Source organism: Aspergillus novofumigatus, assembly GCF_002847465.1.
Source record: "Aspergillus novofumigatus IBT 16806 chromosome Unknown P174scaffold_6, whole genome shotgun sequence".
Taxonomy (NCBI): Eukaryota; Fungi; Ascomycota; class Eurotiomycetes; order Eurotiales; family Aspergillaceae; genus Aspergillus; species Aspergillus novofumigatus.
The window spans coordinates 2,450,755-2,469,660 of NW_020194279.1; the positions used below are offsets into that span (position 1 = coordinate 2,450,755).

At 51.3% G+C, this 18,906-nt stretch overlaps 6 protein-coding genes across 6 annotated transcripts; all 6 read right to left on the bottom strand.

The window, feature by feature from the left end:
- Positions 1 to 32: 32 nt before the first annotated feature.
- P174DRAFT_493477 (heme-dependent oxidative N-demethylase family protein) lies at positions 33 to 1,332 on the bottom strand (the record flags this gene model as incomplete). The annotated part of the gene is made up of 4 exons (XM_024830847.1): positions 33 to 263; positions 312 to 985; positions 1,045 to 1,137; positions 1,221 to 1,332. The coding sequence occupies 4 exons, from the start codon at positions 1,330 to 1,332 to the stop codon at positions 33 to 35; spliced, it is 1,110 nt and encodes a 369-aa protein (XP_024680783.1).
- Positions 1,333 to 1,608: 276 nt separating this feature from the next.
- Positions 1,609 to 2,526, bottom strand: P174DRAFT_453415 (uncharacterized protein). The gene is made up of 2 exons (XM_024829154.1): positions 2,202 to 2,526; positions 1,609 to 2,125 (listed from the first exon to the last, which is right to left on the bottom strand). Exons 1-2 carry the CDS (start codon positions 2,265 to 2,267, stop codon positions 1,979 to 1,981), a joined length of 213 nt encoding a protein of 70 aa, XP_024680784.1. The 5' UTR covers positions 2,268 to 2,526; the 3' UTR covers positions 1,609 to 1,978.
- Positions 2,527 to 2,993: 467 nt separating this feature from the next.
- Positions 2,994 to 5,978, bottom strand: P174DRAFT_462654 (putative DUF221 domain protein; the record flags this gene model as incomplete). Its single annotated transcript, XM_024830149.1, has 5 exons — positions 2,994 to 3,143; positions 3,191 to 3,376; positions 3,397 to 5,229; positions 5,288 to 5,836; positions 5,892 to 5,978. 5 exons carry the CDS (start codon positions 5,976 to 5,978, stop codon positions 2,994 to 2,996), a joined length of 2,805 nt encoding a protein of 934 aa, XP_024680785.1.
- Positions 5,979 to 8,147: 2,169 nt separating this feature from the next.
- Positions 8,148 to 9,837, bottom strand: P174DRAFT_444228 (fructose-bisphosphate aldolase FBA1). The gene is made up of 6 exons (XM_024828035.1): positions 9,795 to 9,837; positions 9,412 to 9,593; positions 9,226 to 9,336; positions 8,857 to 9,159; positions 8,384 to 8,806; positions 8,148 to 8,363 (listed from the first exon to the last, which is right to left on the bottom strand). Exons 2-6 carry the CDS (start codon positions 9,517 to 9,519, stop codon positions 8,247 to 8,249), a joined length of 1,062 nt encoding a protein of 353 aa, XP_024680786.1. The 5' UTR covers positions 9,520 to 9,593; positions 9,795 to 9,837; the 3' UTR covers positions 8,148 to 8,246.
- Positions 9,838 to 10,813: 976 nt separating this feature from the next.
- On the bottom strand, positions 10,814 to 12,763 carry P174DRAFT_453417 (putative ubiquitin C-terminal hydrolase; the record flags this gene model as incomplete). The annotated part of the gene is made up of 1 exon (XM_024829155.1): positions 10,814 to 12,763. One exon carries the CDS (start codon positions 12,761 to 12,763, stop codon positions 10,814 to 10,816), a length of 1,950 nt encoding a protein of 649 aa, XP_024680787.1.
- A 1,340-nt stretch (positions 12,764 to 14,103) lies between these two features.
- On the bottom strand, positions 14,104 to 18,899 carry P174DRAFT_462657 (saccharopine dehydrogenase; the record flags this gene model as incomplete). The annotated part of the gene is made up of 9 exons (XM_024830150.1): positions 14,104 to 14,389; positions 14,458 to 14,605; positions 14,662 to 14,758; positions 14,812 to 14,987; positions 15,132 to 15,380; positions 15,516 to 15,596; positions 15,693 to 15,794; positions 16,345 to 16,840; positions 17,688 to 18,899. 9 exons carry the CDS (start codon positions 18,897 to 18,899, stop codon positions 14,104 to 14,106), a joined length of 2,847 nt encoding a protein of 948 aa, XP_024680788.1.
- Between the last annotated feature and the right edge of the window lie 7 nt (positions 18,900 to 18,906).

Genomic DNA, 18,906 nt, shown 5'->3' on the forward strand with positions numbered 1-18,906 from the left:
ACAGCAAAATCTAAAAATGCATAGTCATCAAATCAATTACGTAGAAAGTGCTTGACGGCCTCGCCCCATACAGAAACCCGTTTGTACCAATGCATCCCGGGCACATTGCCCGCCTTCAACCCATCAATCGCCGTCGCCAGCTCCTCGCCCAGCCCTTCCTCCTTGATCGTCTGCAGAGGATACGTGTACGTATGGAACGCAAAGACCAGCGCCTTGCTCCGAGGCAGCCGATGCAGCGTCTGCCGCTCACACCGGACAACCGTCTACTCAGCATCAGCATAAGCCATGCAGGTGCAGGGAGAATCACCCACCGAATCAACATCCAACATCCCCGGCTCAATCTCCTCCTTCCCAGCCGCAGCAGAGCCATGCACGCCCCCAAACGCAGCAAACAGCCCCGTCTCCGTCGTAATACTCCAGTTCACCCTCGCCACGACCTTCCCCACCTCCACGCGCGCAAAGAACCGATCCATGCTCCGCTCCAGCTTCTCCTTGTACCCGGGGACCGGGTCATGGATTGCTGAAAGCCGCAGACCAAGTTTCGTGCGCGTGTCGAACCCTGAGGGAAAGTATGCGGTGTACGCCGCTAGGAAATATCTCTCTTCTCCCCCGGCGTCCTGCGTCTTCTCAGGCAAGAGGATAAGGAATTCCTCATCGACTGTCTGGCCCAGGCTCTCTAGGGCTCTGAGGACAGACATCCCCTCTTCCATGTCTACGGGATACGTCTTCCCCAAGACCTTATTCTGCAACACCACCGACTTGGTGCCCGAAAGGGAAAACATCGTCGGATACCGCGCGGGCAGATACGTCCCCATAATAAAGCCGTACAATTCACCTACTGCGCGGCGGATCCGCGGATCAGTTTCATCGTGCACGCCGAGTACCACGTCGGGGTACTCCTTTAGTAGAGAGCCGCGCAGCGCCATCCGCTCTTTGTAGGTGTTGTCCATGGGGATGAGCTCTGAGATGGGGATGGTGGAGAGGGCTGATTCGTTAGTTTCCAGAGCTTACAGACCGGCTGGGTTACTGGGGACTGGGGCATACCCATCGTCAAGTGGTATTTTGGCTTGAAGGGACGGAGCAGGAGTGGTTCGGTGGTTTCCCAGTTGAAGTTGGGGAGGGGGTGATGGGGGGTATCTCTCTTCCGGAGGTTCATGTTTGGAAGGGATGGTCTGGTTGTGTTAGTGGGTTGAATTTGAACGAGAGGATGTCAGACGGACCTTGATCTTGCGATAGTATGTGAATGTGAATGCGAATGCGAATGCGAATGTCCCAATCCCCAGGACTAGGAATAAGGTCATGGATGGGGTTCTTTCGAGGTAGAGTCTCCATGACTCGAGGTACTGGAATCGAGTAGACATGACCGTTTACGAGGGATGAGACTCGTACCCGGACATGTCCATACCTCTCTACTGTATACCAGAATATAAACCTGAGAAATGAGTCAAGGAGGGATAGATGTCATGCCCGGTTGGATATCAGCTCGGTCTGTGCCAACGATTGGCGCGGGGAACCGCGGAGTAACGCCGACTCGACGAAATCACCGAACGAATCAGTATGGGATGATAGTCTGGTGTTTATCATCTCAAGCTATGCAGGATGTTGAATCGGTAGGCTAATAGTGCATTAGTGGTGCTCATGGAGCACCACGTATGATCAGGCAGAGGTATACATAACAGTACAAATGCAAACAGCCGCCTCAGTAGACAACAGACACGAGAAACAATAAACATATGGGTATCAATAGAGATGCACAAATCGACATCCACATCAGAAACAACAGACCCGCATCGAGCAACCGCACCTGCATTCAAACAACAAGCCTGGTCATCACATCACCCATCCGTATCCGTCACCACCCTCTCCCTCCTCTTCACCTCCACCTGCTCACCCACCTCCCCACTGCCCGCAGTATTAACAGCCGGCCCAAGCCCAAACACCGTCCTCGGCACCTCACTCCTCTCACCAACATTCACATTCAGAGTCGGCGCCCGGGGCCGCTGCATCCCTCTCGCCCGGCCCCGACGACGGGGAACTCGTACGCGCCCATTCGCCAGATATATAGCAGCACGTCGAAGACGATGAGCGCCGCCCAGGGGAATATGGTGATGATGCCGAGGAAGACCTAGCCGGGCCAACATTGGCATTAGCATTACATCGATTTTAGAGCAGTTGTCAAGGGCGGAGTGAGGGAGGCGTACGAAGATCCTAGCGGCCCAGCTCTCGACGTAGATTAGGTCTGGGGGAAGGATGGAGTACCACGCCATGGCTTTTTTTTTGGGTTTCTATGATGTAGTTGTTCTTCGTATTCGGAGGATGCCGTATCGTCAGGCGGGGAGCATGTGTGGGAGGGGAATGCTCAGTAGACGGAGGTTCAGAGACTCCCCGCTGACTTTAGATGCGCCCGAGGGAGCTAGAGCGAGTGGTAAGATCTGGCCGATGGCAGGGGTGAGGGACGCGATGCGGAGCTCGAGAACTCGGTTTGGTGCGGAGGCGTACGATATCGTCCGACAGGGGGTCAGGAGTCTAGCGACAGTGACATAAGTGTCAAAGTAAGTCTTCGGAGAGCATGCTTATTGAAGAGAACTGCGGACTGCAAGTAGGAGAAAGGCTGCTCTGGCTTGATTCAGAAGAAGAGGAGGAACCAAACTACTCCGTAAGTAAGGAGAGGAGAGCTCCCTTTCAGGCACCGGAAGCTGACTATCGCCTCCGCCGTCGGCCCAATCGGGAAAATCGTAAGCATACATCAAAGTGACATGTCAAACCAGAAGACTTCCGACTAAGTTTACTGATCGTATCCAGAAATATATAGCTAGTTTCTACAGGTATATCAAGTCGTAATAATAAATCAAATAGTTCATCCAATGTGATATAGGCGTAAGTTCGTTAACCCGTGTCAAATGTACAGTCAAATCAAATCCCACCGACCAAATCTATGCAAATATCAAGTTTATGACATAACCAAACCAATTCAGCTGTACAAAAATCTGCGACTACCGCGCAGGACGGTAGTGCTCATACGAGGTGAAGTTGGGATCGTCCTGATCAACAGGCCCGTATCCTCCAGTCCGCCATCGGCTCAGGGGAGCAGGTGTGATCTCACTCGTGCCTGGCACCTGGGCCTGGCCTAGAAGCTGCTGAGACTCGCTCGCGCTCCGGTGATGATACAGATCGGTGCCCATCGCCGCACTCTCCTCACGCGACAGCGGGGGCGGAAGGCAGGGTGGATATCGTTCGCGATTGGGTCGTAGCCTTCGGGCATTTTCAGGCCAGAGAGCGACGGCAGCGACGGCGTAGGCGATGAGGCCCGCGATGTGCTCGGTGACCATTCGGCCAGGTGGCTTCGCGGCGTATGGGACCGTTCGGTCATCAGATCCTCGGGGCGGCCATAGATACCCCGCCAAACTCGTCACGGAAGTCTGGACGATCTTTGAAGTAGGAGAAGTCGAGATGATTTTCGGGAACAACCTCGAAGGGTGCCGATGCGCCGGCGTCCATGGCCTTGCCCGGTTGAGTTGTCGACATGGGATTCATTGCAATGTCCGAGTAATCTCCTTGGACGTCCGAGGAGCCGAGTCGGCCGCGATAGATTTGTTTGAGTGCTTCGGCAGCCTTGGCGTGCACCATCGGGGTGATCAGAGGCTTGCACAGGGCGGGATGGCCGAACTTGGAGCTGAGCCGGTCAGACCCTTTCTTGCCCGACTTGTCGACAGCAAACGCCTCCGCATCGGTCAGGTTCGCTCGGTTGTAGTATTTGATCTCGTCGTCGAATGTCTTCATGCAGTAGAACTTGAATGCGAGCATCAGGAATGGCAGAGGAACCACACAGTAGACCATGGTCCAGGTACCCTTGGTTTTGGCCACCAGCGCAATGATTACATTGGAGAGGATGGTCGCAAAGACCAGCCGATTGAACAGGGCGCGCCAGAACTGGCCGCCCGATTCCGTCTTGGTCACGAACACATAGAGCAACAGATACTTCTTCAACATCGCATCCAATCCGAAATACAACGCAGTGACGGGAAGTACGATGGGCTGCAGCGTCGCGAAACACAACGCAACGGTCGAATAGAAGAGAAAGTAATTGTAGTAGCTCGCATAATCAAACGGCGGGGGCGCGGTCCATTCAATGGCCTGCCGGGGCGTGGGCGCAAGAAAGGTCTTGGCGAACCAAACCCAGAACAGAGTCACCAGCTGCACGAGGTCGATGGCCGCTCCGAGATTGCGCTGCAGCAGCCAGGTCACCCAGAAGGGAGACACTTGGCACAAGGCGCTCATGACCTTTTGGTAGAAAGCGCCATCCTTAATCGCTTGCCAGGCGTCCTCGTCGTGATCCTTCGCGTCGATGACGGCGGCTACAAATGTCCACGCGGCAGAGAAGAGCGAGAAGACGATGAGGTTGTTGAAGACGAAGAACGAGTACAAATGACTCAGGACGTGGCGTTCTCGCGAGGTTTTGGTTACGTCACCCGCCTTGATGGACAAACGACGGAAGATGATCGGTAGAAGGAGGTAAACCAGGGAGGTGATCGCCGGTGAGAGGATACCCTGGACCGCGGCCCAGACTTCCGGGTTCGCATTGAGCGACGTCTGAAAAGCAGGCCAGACCAGACCCAGATTGGACAAGTTGGACAAGAAGATGGCGATCATGGCGTTAGGAGCAATCCATACAACGGTCAACAACGTAGTCCAGATGAAGTTCATGAACCGTTTCCACTTTCGTGCCTGCTTGGATAACGGCAAATTCTCCCAAATGAGATCGTTCGGGCGAGGTGCCAGCCGGATCGTGGTTCCCTTGGGGTGTTTCTTTCGCGCGGTATAGGCGACGGCATGTGCATGCTCAATCATATCCCAGCTGACAAAACCGAACGGCATGGCGTTGCGCTTGTCGATGGACGCACGAACGTGACGGATCTCTTCCTCCAGACGCTGGATGCGGTCGGTGAGGTAATCAATGGCGTCCACCTTGCAATCCGGATGATTGCCTCTTTGCTTCTTGGACGGACGCATCGTCGGTCGCTTGGCAGGTAGCTGGTCGGGTCGCTTGAAATATTTCGCCAGAACGGACTCCAGTTGGCGCACGGTTTCCTCATGCTCCTTGATCAACACGGGAAGATCCTTGACATTTCGGCCGATGGAGGCCCGGGGGAGAGCAGCTGTGGGGTTGAACTCATCGACAAGCCGCATAAGCGCTTCGTCCGAACGTGCCTCGTTGGGAATATCCGTAATCTACAACGGTCAGTAATGGACATAAAACCAGTACCTGCTTGGCGGGGGCGTAACACACCATCAAGGTTCGAGCATGCAGACTGCGCTGATAATCCGAGCTCTGGAAATACTTTCTTCGCAAGGCTGTTACAGCCTTGTAATTCCTCCAAAGAAAGTAGGCAATGATGATGTCGAAGGCCCAGGCACAAATGACTTGACTCCAAATTGCCTCCGTTGTGACATAAAGCGGGGTCATGGTCGCAAACGCCGACAACGATGAGATGCCAGAACCGTTACTCTGGGTGAGATTAACCGGAATCATCACGCCGCATCCGATGATACTCAAAATGATGAAGATATTGCGGCACATCTTGGTGAAGCGCAGGAAGACGGTCGCATCGAGGCCGATGCATTCCACCAGCTCGGGCTCTCGCGTGCGCAGAACGGGTCTCATCCAGGCGAAGAAGCCCTTGCCCACTGGGGGCGGCGTATGTCTGCGATCCGCATGTTTGACTTTGGGCGCATATACAAGGGTGTGACGAGGACGAAAGAGGGAGAAGAGGAGAGCGAGGAGGATGGAGATGCCGGCGGAGGCGCCTAGCGAAGCCCACACGGCATTGATTTGGAACTATCGGACATGATTTAGCGATTGCGCAGAATCGAGGCGGATTTGGACTACTTACAGCCGATTTGAAAGGGTCTTGGATAAGCTTGAGAAACTGCTCAGCGCCCGACGTGTCGTCACGCTGTCGCAGAGCGAAGTGGTCCATGGTATCTAGAATCTACTGCGGCATGGACGAGAGAGCGGGCGGTGAGGGTTTCGCCAGAGGATTCAGAGGACAGAGGTATATGGCAGGAAACGAATGACTATATGATAGAAAAAGAAGAACGCACAGCACGTAAAAGAAGACAGAAAAGAGTCGGGAAAGAGAAGATAAAAAAGATTGAAACGGCCGGATAATGACTAGGAATGGCGCGGAGAACAACGCAAGACAGCAGCAACAAGAGGACGAGACCGCCCGCATGTGGGTTCGGTGGAGGCGGGTCTGGAACAGGGATTACATAGTAGATAGGCTAGGTAGAGGCTAAACATCAATGGAATGGATTCATGGTTAATGCATGTCTAAGATGAGATAAACTGTACAAAGCAGATACCGATTACCATGGAGATAGATACCTTGGAGATAACTGATTGCTCAGATGTCTGCTGATCTATAGATGACAATATTGAGACCGTCAACTGACCTTTTTGGCCTATACTCGTGGTTTTTCATCTATATCCATCGGTACCTGATGACCGTACGTAATCAGATGCTTTCCCTGGTTCATGAACAGTCGGTAGCTGGTACATTCTATTATCACTCAGATTGAGATGCACAACCTTGGGTGTTACATCAGCAATGCTGCCCCAACCCACCGGAACATTTCATGTTTATTTCTTCAACCCAGTATGCTCCGTTTGGCAACAAAAAAAAAGAGTAAGAAGGCGGATGGAAGAGGCAAACCCAAAGGGAAGAATGATGGAACAAAAAAGAGATGCCACTCCACAGTCAATGATCGGCCACTATGATTGGACACTATTGCACTTTTAGTCGACTGCTATTTTCGCCCACCAATCGCCGTTTGCCACTAGTGTCGAGTCTGGAACATTACCTCTTGGGTGGTAGTATTCTTACACACAAAGTCAGCTAGCTAGGTATGAGTTTTATCCTTCCATGGCCTTTTTAGGCCAAATTCTGAGACAACTGGAAAGGTCCGGTGGAGGCGCCTATCCACACACAGCCCTATACATGGTCTGATTGGTCCTCATCCTCATGTCGTCTACAGAGTAGGTAAGGTAAGTTGGCAGTATTTTATCGCCTTTTGAGAAGACACAGGAGGGTTTTCAGTAGGGTACAAGGATAGAACGGAAGCAAAAACTACCTAAGCACCAGTCTCCGGCTTGATCACGTTACCATGCAATAGTCAGACTTGCACCTCTACTAAAGCCTTAGAGTGGTCTTTCTCGGTCTCCTCCGAGGTTAGCGTGGTACGGAGTACAGAGTTCTCCATAAACCAAGAATAATGATTGCTCAATTGAGTTCTGCTGCATCGAGTTTGATATGCATCGCTGCCGGTGAGGTTGAATTTGCGTCCAGGTACGGAGTACTCCGTATACTCAAAGATCCAGCTCTTGTCTATCTACCAGGTAAAGAGGACCTCAGCATGGGACGCTGGATTGCAAGCTCGCGACTCGCCACTGACGTACTAGACTAGACCTCCCTTGGCATGCTAACAAGAACGACTGTCGATCTGCCGATCTGCCTTTTGACCGTTATGCCCGTATTCACCAGTAGGCAAGAGACTACGAAGTGGGAAGCCCTAAGGCTTGAGCTCCCTGGAGATATCTCAAGTTCTTTCTGAATGCACGCTTATTAGATCCCACGCAGCTATGTCACCTTTAGCGAATAATAAGCGGAGGGAAACACTAAAAGAAGCTATAACGCTTCCTCAAATATATATCCTGTTCCTCTCACGATATCAACAGCATTGGAATCCAGTCACAAGCCAAGTTAGAGATAAGAGACAACTATTAGATAAATAGGAAGCCATGTACTCTTGCTGGTCTTTTTCAAGACGACATTCTTATGTCTCCCTTCTATGAAACGTAACATATAGTCTAAGGCTGGAACCTGAAACATAGAAGAAACCACGAGGTAGCGACTTATTGGTCATACCTCATTCATGAAGCAACGTCAGCCATGCGGAGATTTCAATGTCCCATTGTGTAGCGCTTCTCTCACCATTGGCCCTTTCTGTCATGGATTCTGTAGGTTAATAACTTTCATGCGAATGTTTCATCAGTCGATTAGGGACTAGCGTCGTCATTGCTCGTCATAACTTGTATACTATATCTATGCAGGTTTGGACTGAAATACTAACATTAATATTTCTTAAGATCCATTCATTTGCTCATTTTATGTACTGGTATCTGGAAGATAAATAGAAATCTCGGTTTTCCCAAGTCAAAGGTAGAAGAACGTCCAAGTCAAGACCTTCTACAGCTGGCCAGCAGTGTTGAAGTCCTCCAGAGCAACCTGCACACGCTTGCTCATGGTCTTCTCACCCTCACGAACCCACACACGGGGATCGAAGTGCTTCTTGTTGGGCTTGTCCTCGCCGTCGGGTTGCCGACAGGGGTCATGAGGTAGTCCTTCTTGTTGAGAACGTAGTCACGGACACCGGACATGTAGGCGTACTGCATATCGGTGTCGAGGTTGACCTTGACGACACCGTAGCTGATGGCCTCCTTGTACTCCTCCTTGCTGGAACCAGAGCCACCGTGGAAGACGAAGTAGACGGGCTTGTCCTTCTTGGAGCCGATCTTCTCCTTGACGTAGGCCTGGTGCTTCTTCAGAAGCTCGGGGTGCAGACGGACGTTGCCGGGCTTGTAGACACCGTGGACATTACCGAAACCAGCGGCAATGGAGAAGTAGGGGCTGATGGGGGCGAGAGCGTTGTGGATGGCCAGGATGTCCTCGGGCTGAGTGTACAGGGAGTTGTTGTCAACGTCCTCGTTGTTGACACCGTCCTCCTCACCACCAGTGATACCGATTTCCTGAATATGCATTAGCTTACGCACACAACGCCAGATGAAAGAGAGCTTACCATCTCGAGCCACTGCTTCATAGGGGCAGCACGCTTCAGGTACTTGGCGGTGGTGTCAATGTTGTAGTCAACGGGCTCCTCAGACAGATCGATCATGTGGCTGGAGAAGAGGGGCTCGCCGTGCTGCTTGAAGTAGCGCTCATCCTCGTCGAGCATACCGTCGAGCCAAGGAAGCAGCTTCTTGGCGCAGTGGTCGGTGTGGAGGACGACGGGAACGCCGTAGGCGGGAGCAATGCTGCGGATGTAGTGGGCAGCGGCGATGGAACCAGCGATGGAGGCCTTCTGGCCATCGTTGCTGACACCCTGCAATGGATTAGCTCTATCCTGAGATTGAAAAACGGTTACAAGGAGATACGCAGTCTCTCATACCTTTCCAGCGAAGTAGGCAGCACCACCCTGAGAGATCTGGAGAACGATGGGGCAGTTCTGGTCGCGAGCGGCCTCAAGGCAAGCGACGACGGTGGAAGAGGAGGTGACGTTCTATATTCAGCTGTTAGCATATCGAGCTTATGCACCAGCACTAGTTGCGCAAGCTATAATGGTCAGTACACTTACAATGGCGGGAATAGCAAATTGCTTCTCCTGAGCGTACTCGAAGAGACGGAGGACGTCATCACCGACGATGACGCCGGACTTGCGGGAAAGCTTCTCAAGGATACCCATTGTGACTATGGTTTGGATGCGACTAAACTGTCTGGATTGGATCGAGTTGTAGAGAATGAAGAGGGAGAGAAGATCTGGACGGGAGACGGGATAGATAAGTAATTAGATCACGAAACAACAAAACTTTTTTAGTAACTCTTCTAATTCAATGAAGATCACCGAAGAGCTTTACCGGACGACGAATACGGTGGCAGTTAAATAAGTAGCACGCAGGGGAGGGGCAGTGAGCCACTAATGGAGGGGCAGCAAGCAGTGGGATGCCTTGAAGAACTCACCGGGTGGTGGGGAATTGATGTAGTCAGTATGATTTCAGTTTGCCTGAACCGGTTCTCCTGATGATGTGGTAAGTACAGAGGTAAGAAAAAGAGAAGAAGAGAAGAAGGGAAAAAGGAAAAAGGGAAAAGGGACGAATGATATAATAATAACCATACTAGAGTCCCTCTCTCCCTTTGCTATGAATAATAAGAATCCTGAGCTATCCTGCAGCAGCAGCTCTCTCTATGACTGGTGGGGTAAATTGGTCCTAGAGGGGCAATGACGCCCGTTTGGCCTCAGGCTTGCGCTTCTTGACCCGAAAATCCCCGCGTCCATCACATGACATCATCGCCCGCGTCATGGACTTGAAGCTCTACTCACGCCACTGATATTCAATGGATGAACTGTACTTGCGTGTAAAAGGGCCAGCTGTATACAGTGGCCAAGAAGAGAATAACTTCAAAAGATGAATCGAAGCTGTGTCCTGTCAATTGAGCGCAGTTCTCAATTCTACAGTCTCAGCCGGTTCGTCGACTCCGGTTTGCTGCGAAAATAAATACCCATCTCTCCGTATTTCTTTCGTGCCTCTATACATTCTCGGCGAAAGCAGCGGGGAAACTCTCCCCTTAACCGTCAATTACCGTTCCAGGTCATTCCCTTGCTTTCTTTTTCATGGCCCCCAGACTTCCTGCTATCCGGACAATTGGTTATCGTCGGCATCAGCCATGTGCGACTTTGTATGAAGCGGAGTAGAGATTCCCGACAACCAAGGCCGGCGGCGTCAAATTTTCTTTACTACAGTCTAGACACAGGAATGAAGCTCTATTCAAAGACTATCAACCCGTTCTATCCTAAGCTTCTATGTCCAGATGATATCTGACCGAGGAATGCCCCGACGAAGAAACTATGTACGTATGCGATCAATGTCCATATCGTCTATTTCAAATATGTCCCCACGATATATGCGCCGCACCCAACTGACACGAGTCGCGTATGTGCATCCAATCATGTTCTCATCCCTCAACTTTGATTGCCACGACTAAGGCCCGAAAGACCCTTTTTCCATTTCATAAAACAAGAGATAGACTTCTTTCTGCATGCCCAGCACGTCTGAAGTCTTGCATTCCTTGATCTTCTCGTCGGAGATGCGCCACCATCGATCATTCGTCTTTTTGCGACGACGGAGCCGAGAACTCGACAGGGCTGGTGCTTCTGGAGGCGTCCTGGGAGTGGTCCGCTCACTCATGAAGGATGGCCGTGATCCGGACTTGCTCCAGGCTCCACTATCACTAGCCGGACTCTGAGTTTCAGACCCTGGCGGCGAGAGATTCTGCTTAGAACCTGACGATTTGGTGCGGATACTCTGAAAGGATATACGGGAGCTGGATGTGGTGGGCCGAGCAGACGGCGAGGGAGGCGCATTCAGCTGGGATGCAGGTTTTGAGGAGTCCCTCGCCGACACTGACTGACAACGATCTGGGGAGGAAAGCGAAGTGCCCGACAGGGATGGCAATGATGTCGAGGAAGAGAGGCTGATTGGGGAGGGTTCTGTCTCCGGGACCCCGCGAGCCGCGAGACGAGGACTCGGTGCAGTAGAGGGATTGACGCTGGTCGCCCGACTTTGCGCGTAGGAACTAAAGACATCCGGAGTAGAGAAAGGTGGGTAGAGGTTGTTACGTCGGAAAGATTCGTAGTGGCCGCTGTTATGGCTGCCTTTGTGGCAGACAATAGCCAGCAGCTTGAACCACTTCTGGCTCAAAATCCCACCCAAAGGAAGTCTCTCAGGGAAGGACACTTTGGCTGCATTTTTCGTAGAACTACTGCGATCAAAGATCGAGCGCGAAAGGTGGATTGCTATAATCCTGGGGAAAACAGTGATGCGCATATGGCGAGCAATCTTTCGCTTAGGTGCAAGGTCTGATGGAGGAAAGCTGACTCCTTCGGGAGGATTCTCTGGATCTGTAACGATAGCATGTCGAATCAGCTGGATCTCTTGCTCGAGACGCTCCCGATCTCTTGTCGAATGAGACCTGCTCATTTCTACCATCTTGGCATCCAGAGCATGTTGTAACCGGCATCTGTCACATTTGAAGTCATCGATATATTCTGTTTTGAGCAACCCGTCAAAGCAGGAACTGAGGGTGGTCGAGCTCTTCTGAGGAACTTGTAGCGTCAGGTTCACGAATGAAGTCTTGTTCGGCTTGTATTGATAATGGCAGAACTGGCATTCAATCTGCGATTCCATTTGTCCTTCGAAAGGAAAACCGTATTCATTGTCGATCTCTTTCAATTTGTTGTCGATGATTGCCGGGAGGCCCATCTCAGTTCCATCGTCAACCCGCACTTCGACTTCAGTAGATCCCTTCTCGACAGCACTGCTTTGCACATATTCCCCGCCGCCTGAGCCTGGCAGCGTCGCAAGAAGACCTTGTGCACGCTGTCGTGCCTTCAAACCGGCATGGTACTCGTCACAAAGACGCTCCGCAACGATCTGAAGAAATTCCTGCGCATCCTGCTGATTGCGGCTAATCCGAGTACGGAATGCGTACTCGAGAGCCTGGATGAAAGCCCGGTTGGTGATGGTTTTCTTGTAGATTGGACGCTCATTCAATCGGTCCAGCATCTCTTTCAGAGCTCGCGTGATCGTACCCTGCTGTAGTTCCCGGACCCTCTCGGGCCTCATCCCCCGCGGCGTCTCATCCGCCTCCGGCAGTGAGTTATATACGTCCGGTCCGTCCAGTTCACGCCGATGTAATTCCCTGATCAGGTAGACACGCAGATCGCCCAGACCCGCGAGCGCCTGTAGAACCGAGTTGATGAAGCAGTCGTTCGCCGGATTCGACAGCCCCACAATGCTTTTCTTGCGGTTACCGTCGTTCGAGTCGTCGCCGTCGATCGTGTAATTTGGTCCGAAGACGTAGAAGAGGGCCACAGCGGCGAGGGATGCTCCGGCTGCGTATGCGGCGATGGTCGTCGACTTTTCCTGCATAGCTACGTTGCCGTCGTGCAGCCTGAGGGTTCTATCGGTGCTATTGGTTTGAGAATGTCCTTCGAATGCGCGAACGTCGCCAGGATTATCGCTCCATTGGCGGCACGCGGGGGAGGTGAGGTTCGACTCTGACTGGGAGGCGAGCCACTCCGAAAGCCAATGGCGAACCTAACAGCAGGACAAGAACGTCGATGCGTTTCCTTCAACTCCTGTAATTCAATTTCTTTTTCGAATGATGGTGTTCAGAGTGAAGATGACAGTTACTGGGTGGCGGCTATGGGCGGATAATTGTCCGTCAGATAAGTTTTTCCCCATACACAGCGTAGCACCCGAGGATGTGGATTGTGGAGAGGAATCCGAACAATGGGGTAGAAGGCGAGAAGGGGCACTCACGCATGCTTATAAACTGCTTAAATAATCGCTCATGTCCTCGGAACATTTGAATGACAAACATGACAGAGCGACTTGCATAAATGAATATTCAGGCAACAATATAAGGGAATGCTGGAATCTGATCAATCTTCGTCGTCTCGCTCTTCGCTCTTCAACTCCCGAGTCCGGCCGGAGAACCTGCCACGCCAAGCGACCGTCAACAGCGTCTGAAACCACCGCACTGGAGATCCTAAGTCCGCCTGACGACTACAAAATAGGAGCATGTTCAAGGATACCATGGCTTCCGGTGCTCCAGCAGTTCGTGGACCAATATGAGATCATCGGGGTCAGTTGAGTGGTGTTGATCTGCAGAACCATAGTGCCCCTGAGCAAATGGTAAGGAGATCATCGCCAATAGGGCTTGATGATCCCATACGCAATCCTAATAATTGTCCACTTGTTGTACTCCATCAGCCGGATCGGAGAAGTTCGAAGGATAAATGTTGTAACTCGAGTGTAGTTGGGTGGTGATGGTGTCCCTTTTGATAGTGCTGGATCTAAGCCTCTCAGAGACATGGCATGATCGAAACGTGACTTTGAATTAAAAGGCGCAAGTCAAGCAGATTAACAGTCTCTCGGCAACATAATTGAGATATTTGGACATTTTAGTTGAAAATAGAGCAGGACTATCATCAACTTAGAATGACTGGGTTTCCTTCATCGTCTGAACTGACTGAATATAGAAGACTCAATTCTCAAAATCGCTTGAACACAAGTCGTTTTGTCTCAACAGAAACTTTTCATTGATTCCATCTATTGTAGTAGTCTTTCTAAACAGAGATTCGTGACGCACTACTGCATATACAAAAGTCATCGCTTCCCCCAAGCGATCAACCTATAGATTGGGAGAGCGTCCAGATTTCCCATGTGGTGGGCCTTTCGCGGAAGGCCGCGTTGAGAGAACAAACTTAAGCGCGGATCGACTCGGGCAAGTTAGCAACCTTGTCGTTGAACAAGTCCTCTGCTTGCTTCCAGACACGAGCGTTCTTTCTATCCTTGAGTTGCAGTAGGCTCGGCAGCAAGGCTTCGCTGAACATCTCGGAGCTTTCACGAGGAAGGAGGGAGGGGAGGTGGTCGATGCTGATCACGCTCAATGGAGGGCCCTGGGCCCGTTCGGAAAGGGGAACAGTGACTGTGGGCTTGTCGAAAGTGGTTGTGATGGAATAGACAGGGATAGGATTGTTGGGATTGGTTCTGAGTAAGACAAGACCAGAATGTTAGCGAGAACGTCGTTTCTCCCAAGAGTCCAAAGAGTAACATACGTATCGGCGCTCACGTCGCAAATGACGGACAAGCGGCGGTTAGGAGAAGAGAGAGTTTCGGTGTCGACGAAAGGAGGGATCTTAGCGGAGAGGTAGATGCAGTTGATGAAAATGTCTGCATCCTCGACAATCTCTCTGAAGGGACCACCTAGAAAACTAGATCAGCGCAGGCACAATGGCTGCAAGTGAGAAATGAAAATATACCCTTCTTGGTCTCTTCCATATCCCACTGGATAATATCGGACTCGGGAATTCCGACATCCTTGGCCAGCTGAACGGCTCCCTTGCCACAGCGTCCAAGCTAGACTTGGTCAGTACAATGAGAAGACCTCAGCTCATCGGATGCAGACTCACAGCTCCAATGACAAGCACCTTGGGTGGCCGGCCGGACTGCTTCTTGCCAGACTCCAACGACTCCTTCACTGACTCGATCAACAGGTCCTGGTTTGCGTAGGGAGTCTCGCCAGGAAGGGGCTCGCCCTCAGGATGCGTCAATTGCCAGGCCCAGTTCTTAACGGCCAAAGCAGACCCTGTACACAGCGTGAGCATTCCCCCATATGCAACGCATAGCAAACCGGAATAATTTACCTGCATAACCGGCTGAGTATCCAAAAGCTGTAGGCGAAAGTAAGTCACTAATTCATTCATCCAAAGCAGAAACAGTCGTCACCCACCAGCTACTCGGCGTCCGCTGTCATCTGTGAGGAACTCCAAGTCCAAGAGGGTGCCGCCTCCGCGGGGCCACCGGCTGAGAACCTTCTCCCAACCAGCCTGTTGCTTGTAGCAGTGCGCAAAGGAGATGTGAACGTGCTCAAGGGGGAAATCATCTTCGGGAAGCTCCTTCAGACCCAGGATATAGGCATCTTTGGGTGCATCCTTCACCCATGAGCCTTCTTCGACGAGGGGGGCGCCGATCTGTACAACTAGTGCGTGAGAATGTCGTCCGAAGAAGGGATCATGTCCGAATCTCGAATTACCTGCTCAAACTCCTTATCTGTCACAAAGCCAGTTCTGTTAGCGATTGGGCCTCAGAAGGAATCAGGGGACATTATTCTCACCGTCGAAAATCCGCTGTGTGGAACGCTCCACAGTCACCTCGAAGCCGGCATCCATAAGGGCCTTGCAGGTAGTCGGGGTCACTACATTTCATAGAATTAGCACATGCAATTCGAAGATTTACGGATTGAAAATGCCATGATGAACAGGCATTTGTCTCAAGAGCAAGTAGAACTCACAGGCAGACCGAGCCTCGGCGGGCTTGGTCTCAGCGCGCAACCAGATCTTATTGCTCGACATGACTGTGAAATTCAATTGATGAGTGCTCGAAGAGAAATTGACTTTTCTTGAAAAGAACAAAACCGAGATTTTAAAATATGGAAAGTGAAATTAGGACGATGACTACTGGAGCTATGACACAGACTCATTCCCCTCCAGTGATAAGTTAGCGGTTGATCCGCTCCGTGTGACTCAGCGTGGGGTTGGGGTTGAGGTACCTGACTAACAACGCCTCGGCCGATATCGGATTTTCTCAAGAAGTCTTGGGATTGCTTCGTCACGATAATTGCGCTTGTACCTGCTCTAGACGACTTCGTTTATACGTCGAAACATTACTTATCACGATTGACACATGGAGTTGAAGTACTACTGATTTCCTCGATCAGAATATACTCGCAGATATCGAAGTGATAATTACGTGCTCTTACTATGGATACGCAGGAGTACCAGTTTGCATTATCATTGCTAAGACCGCTAGAGAGAAATCGAAGGAGACTGTCTCGTGGCAGACGTTCAATATTAGGCCATGAATGTCAATAGAGCCCGAAAATCAAAGGAGTGCAGCTCAGGTCGCTGCAGCCTTGGTCCGACTGCGGGTCCGACTCCCGATACCATCTGTATGAACTATACGCTTCACTGCGTCTTTCACTTTCTTAGAGCGCCCTGACTTTTGCTCACCGTTGCGAGTGGCATTCGAGGTCGAGTCACCGGCGGCCGTGGAAGCTGGTTGACCGTTTTTGACCACACCATTCCCTTCGTTAATTTTCTGCTTCTTACGTGCAGGTTCCGTAGGTTCTTCAGGGACAGCTTTGTCATCATTGACCGGTGCCGAAGACGGGTTGTGCTCTTGTTTGTCTCCAACTTGCGCTGTGTCTGCGGTAGATGGCGGTTGAGCCTCAGTCACAGCCCCAGCGAGGGCCTGTTCTGGAGAAGTTGAAGGATCGACAGTTTTGGAGTCTTCAGCAGACTTGGTTCCTTCCGAGCTGCTCTGGTTTGGATCGGGGACGGACTCTGCAGGCAGCGCTTGGTCACGCTCTCGTGGACGGCTGTCGCCCTTGGCCTCTCTAGCAGTATCCTCCAGCGATTTACCGTTGACTTCTGCTTCGGTCTGAATTGTAGGCTCTGGCGATATCCATTAGCGTCTGATTGCTCTGTTGGACGCTTAGGGTGGTAATTAAACGTGGTTGAGGTTTAACTCGGGCGGTCAGACAGCGCCCTGTATCCTGGACATACCTTGCTTGGGGTGACCGTTTACAACGCCAGAGTTATTTTCCGTAGCCATGTTTGTGATTGCTAATGTTACTTATATGTGCTTCAATCATGTATGGGGAATGGGACGATATAATTGTCTCGAAAAAAAAGCGACTTGATTATCACTATAGCTGAGATCGCTAGGATAGATGATTCTGGAACAGTGTATCACCGATGAGGAGAGGTCAAGGATGACAAACTGTGGAAGGAATGGAGAGGAGGCTGCGCGTGCGACGTTGACTAAGATCTTCGAGAACGCTAGCCTTTTCTCGGTTATTTGTTCTATTTTGTCCCCGACATGTTAGCGGATGCTGGATTTAGTAACGCAACACCAGAATGCAATTCGGGGCTCAGCACCAGGGTCTGGCCTGCAGCTCTGGCGTAATCCGGCGCTTCCTGATGTTCTTTGTTGTAGGTAAGCATGCCAAGAAGAGGAGTAGGGTGGCATTAGTGCGGCAGAGTGGAGCACCAATTGCGGAGTTGGGACAAGATGGGCGCTTTCTCGCGTGAAGTGCGTCCCTCATCGTCAAAAGTCCATGACGTCGATGAACGATGCTGGAAAGACGGTACTCCAATGTTCCCGATTAGCCGGAATCCGATGGATTACGTGTTTGTGTATGTTGATTCGACATGATTAACATGTGAGCCAATGCGAATCATGCCATGCCCAGGAGGTTGGATAGGTTTTCCTCCTCTGCTGAGACTTGATCAAACGTGCTGGATGCTGAGTCCTGGCCAATCTTCTCTGGTAAATTCTCCTGAATGAAGCGTGCCAAGTATGAAGCTTCCGCGAATTTTTGCTGATCGACCAAGATACGAATGGCGGTAATGGCATAGAGCACAAAGTTCTCCTTTTTCGTCTTGGGCCATGTTGTGAGCCGAACTCGTGATATTCTCTCTGTAAATTGCACAAAGCGGGTGGCGTCGGGTCGGGTTGGGTGGAAAAGAGGCACGCAAGCTAGTAGTAACGACTTGAGAGACCATGAAGCGATAATCCTCACATATTCATCGTACATCTCAAGAGGCATCTGTTTGAGCTGTGATTGCTCATCCTCCATGGCTGCGCGGCACAAAAACCCGGCTGCAGGCATTAGTAGCGCTTTCTTGTATTGAACAAGGCCGAGTTCGTAATCTGTAGAGATTGGCAGCCTGCTCGCCTCCAAATAATATCTCATGGCCGACACCAAACCCTCTCCGTACTGAATCTCAGCTTTCAAGAGGTCGAGCAGGAAATTGCGAGCCACGGTTTGGGCCATGGCCTCCGATATGCGACCGTCAGTACCACCCAGGTCACGGTTCAATAGCATTGCCAGCCAGGCCATCGCCGTTTTCTGTAGCCCCTCAGCGACCATGAATTTTAGGAGTGTGACGGTTGACGATCGTATCGTGAATAGCATTTTCCTGGATTCCGAATCGGATGCGTACCACCAGGACACGATTTTGGAACCAGCCTTAGACTTCTTCATCGCGTCTACAACTCCATCGCCGGTATGAGCGCTGGCGAGCACTAGCTGGGCCCTCAAACAGTTGAACAGAGCGGTCTTATTAACAGAACCCGAGGCAACCAACTCATCGAAGACTGTCATAGGCTCAGTCGCCAGTTTCTGCTCCTGAAGTGGTCCAAGACCGGATTGGTGGGCAGGACTAGCTGCATTTGAGGGAGTGACTCGGAAAAGAGGATTCTCCAAAATAGTCCTCAGATGTTTGTCGGTCGCATGAACGGAGGATAATGGATTGTCGCCGGTCTCATCGTTATTGGCGGAGGAGGATGATGATGATGGGTACTCTCGATCAAGCTGGCGACGGAAGGAGGACGTAAGGGCGTTCAGTAATTGCGCTGATTCTCTTGGCGTACGAGGAAGAGGTTGATGAATTTTTGCGAAAGGGCTAAATTTGAACAATGACGACCCCTTCATGTTGACT

Excerpts from the sequence above, each read along its gene's own strand:
- P174DRAFT_453415 (XM_024829154.1), bottom strand. The coding sequence starts at position 2,267 with ATGGCGTGGTACTCCATCCTTCCCCCAGACCTAATCTACGTCGAGAGC. Across the intron at positions 2,126-2,201 it reads GCTGGGCCGCTAGGATCTTC|GTCTTCCTCGGCATCATCAC; the intron begins GTACGCCTCCCT and ends TGGCCCGGCTAG.
- P174DRAFT_444228 (XM_024828035.1), bottom strand. The coding sequence starts at position 9,519 with ATGGGTATCCTTGAGAAGCTTTCCCGCAAGTCCGGCGTCATCGTCGGT. Across the intron at positions 9,160-9,225 it reads CTGCCTACTTCGCTGGAAAG|GGTGTCAGCAACGATGGCCA; the intron begins GTATGAGAGACT and ends AATCCATTGCAG. Across the intron at positions 8,807-8,856 it reads TGAAGCAGTGGCTCGAGATG|GAAATCGGTATCACTGGTGG; the intron begins GTAAGCTCTCTT and ends ATGCATATTCAG.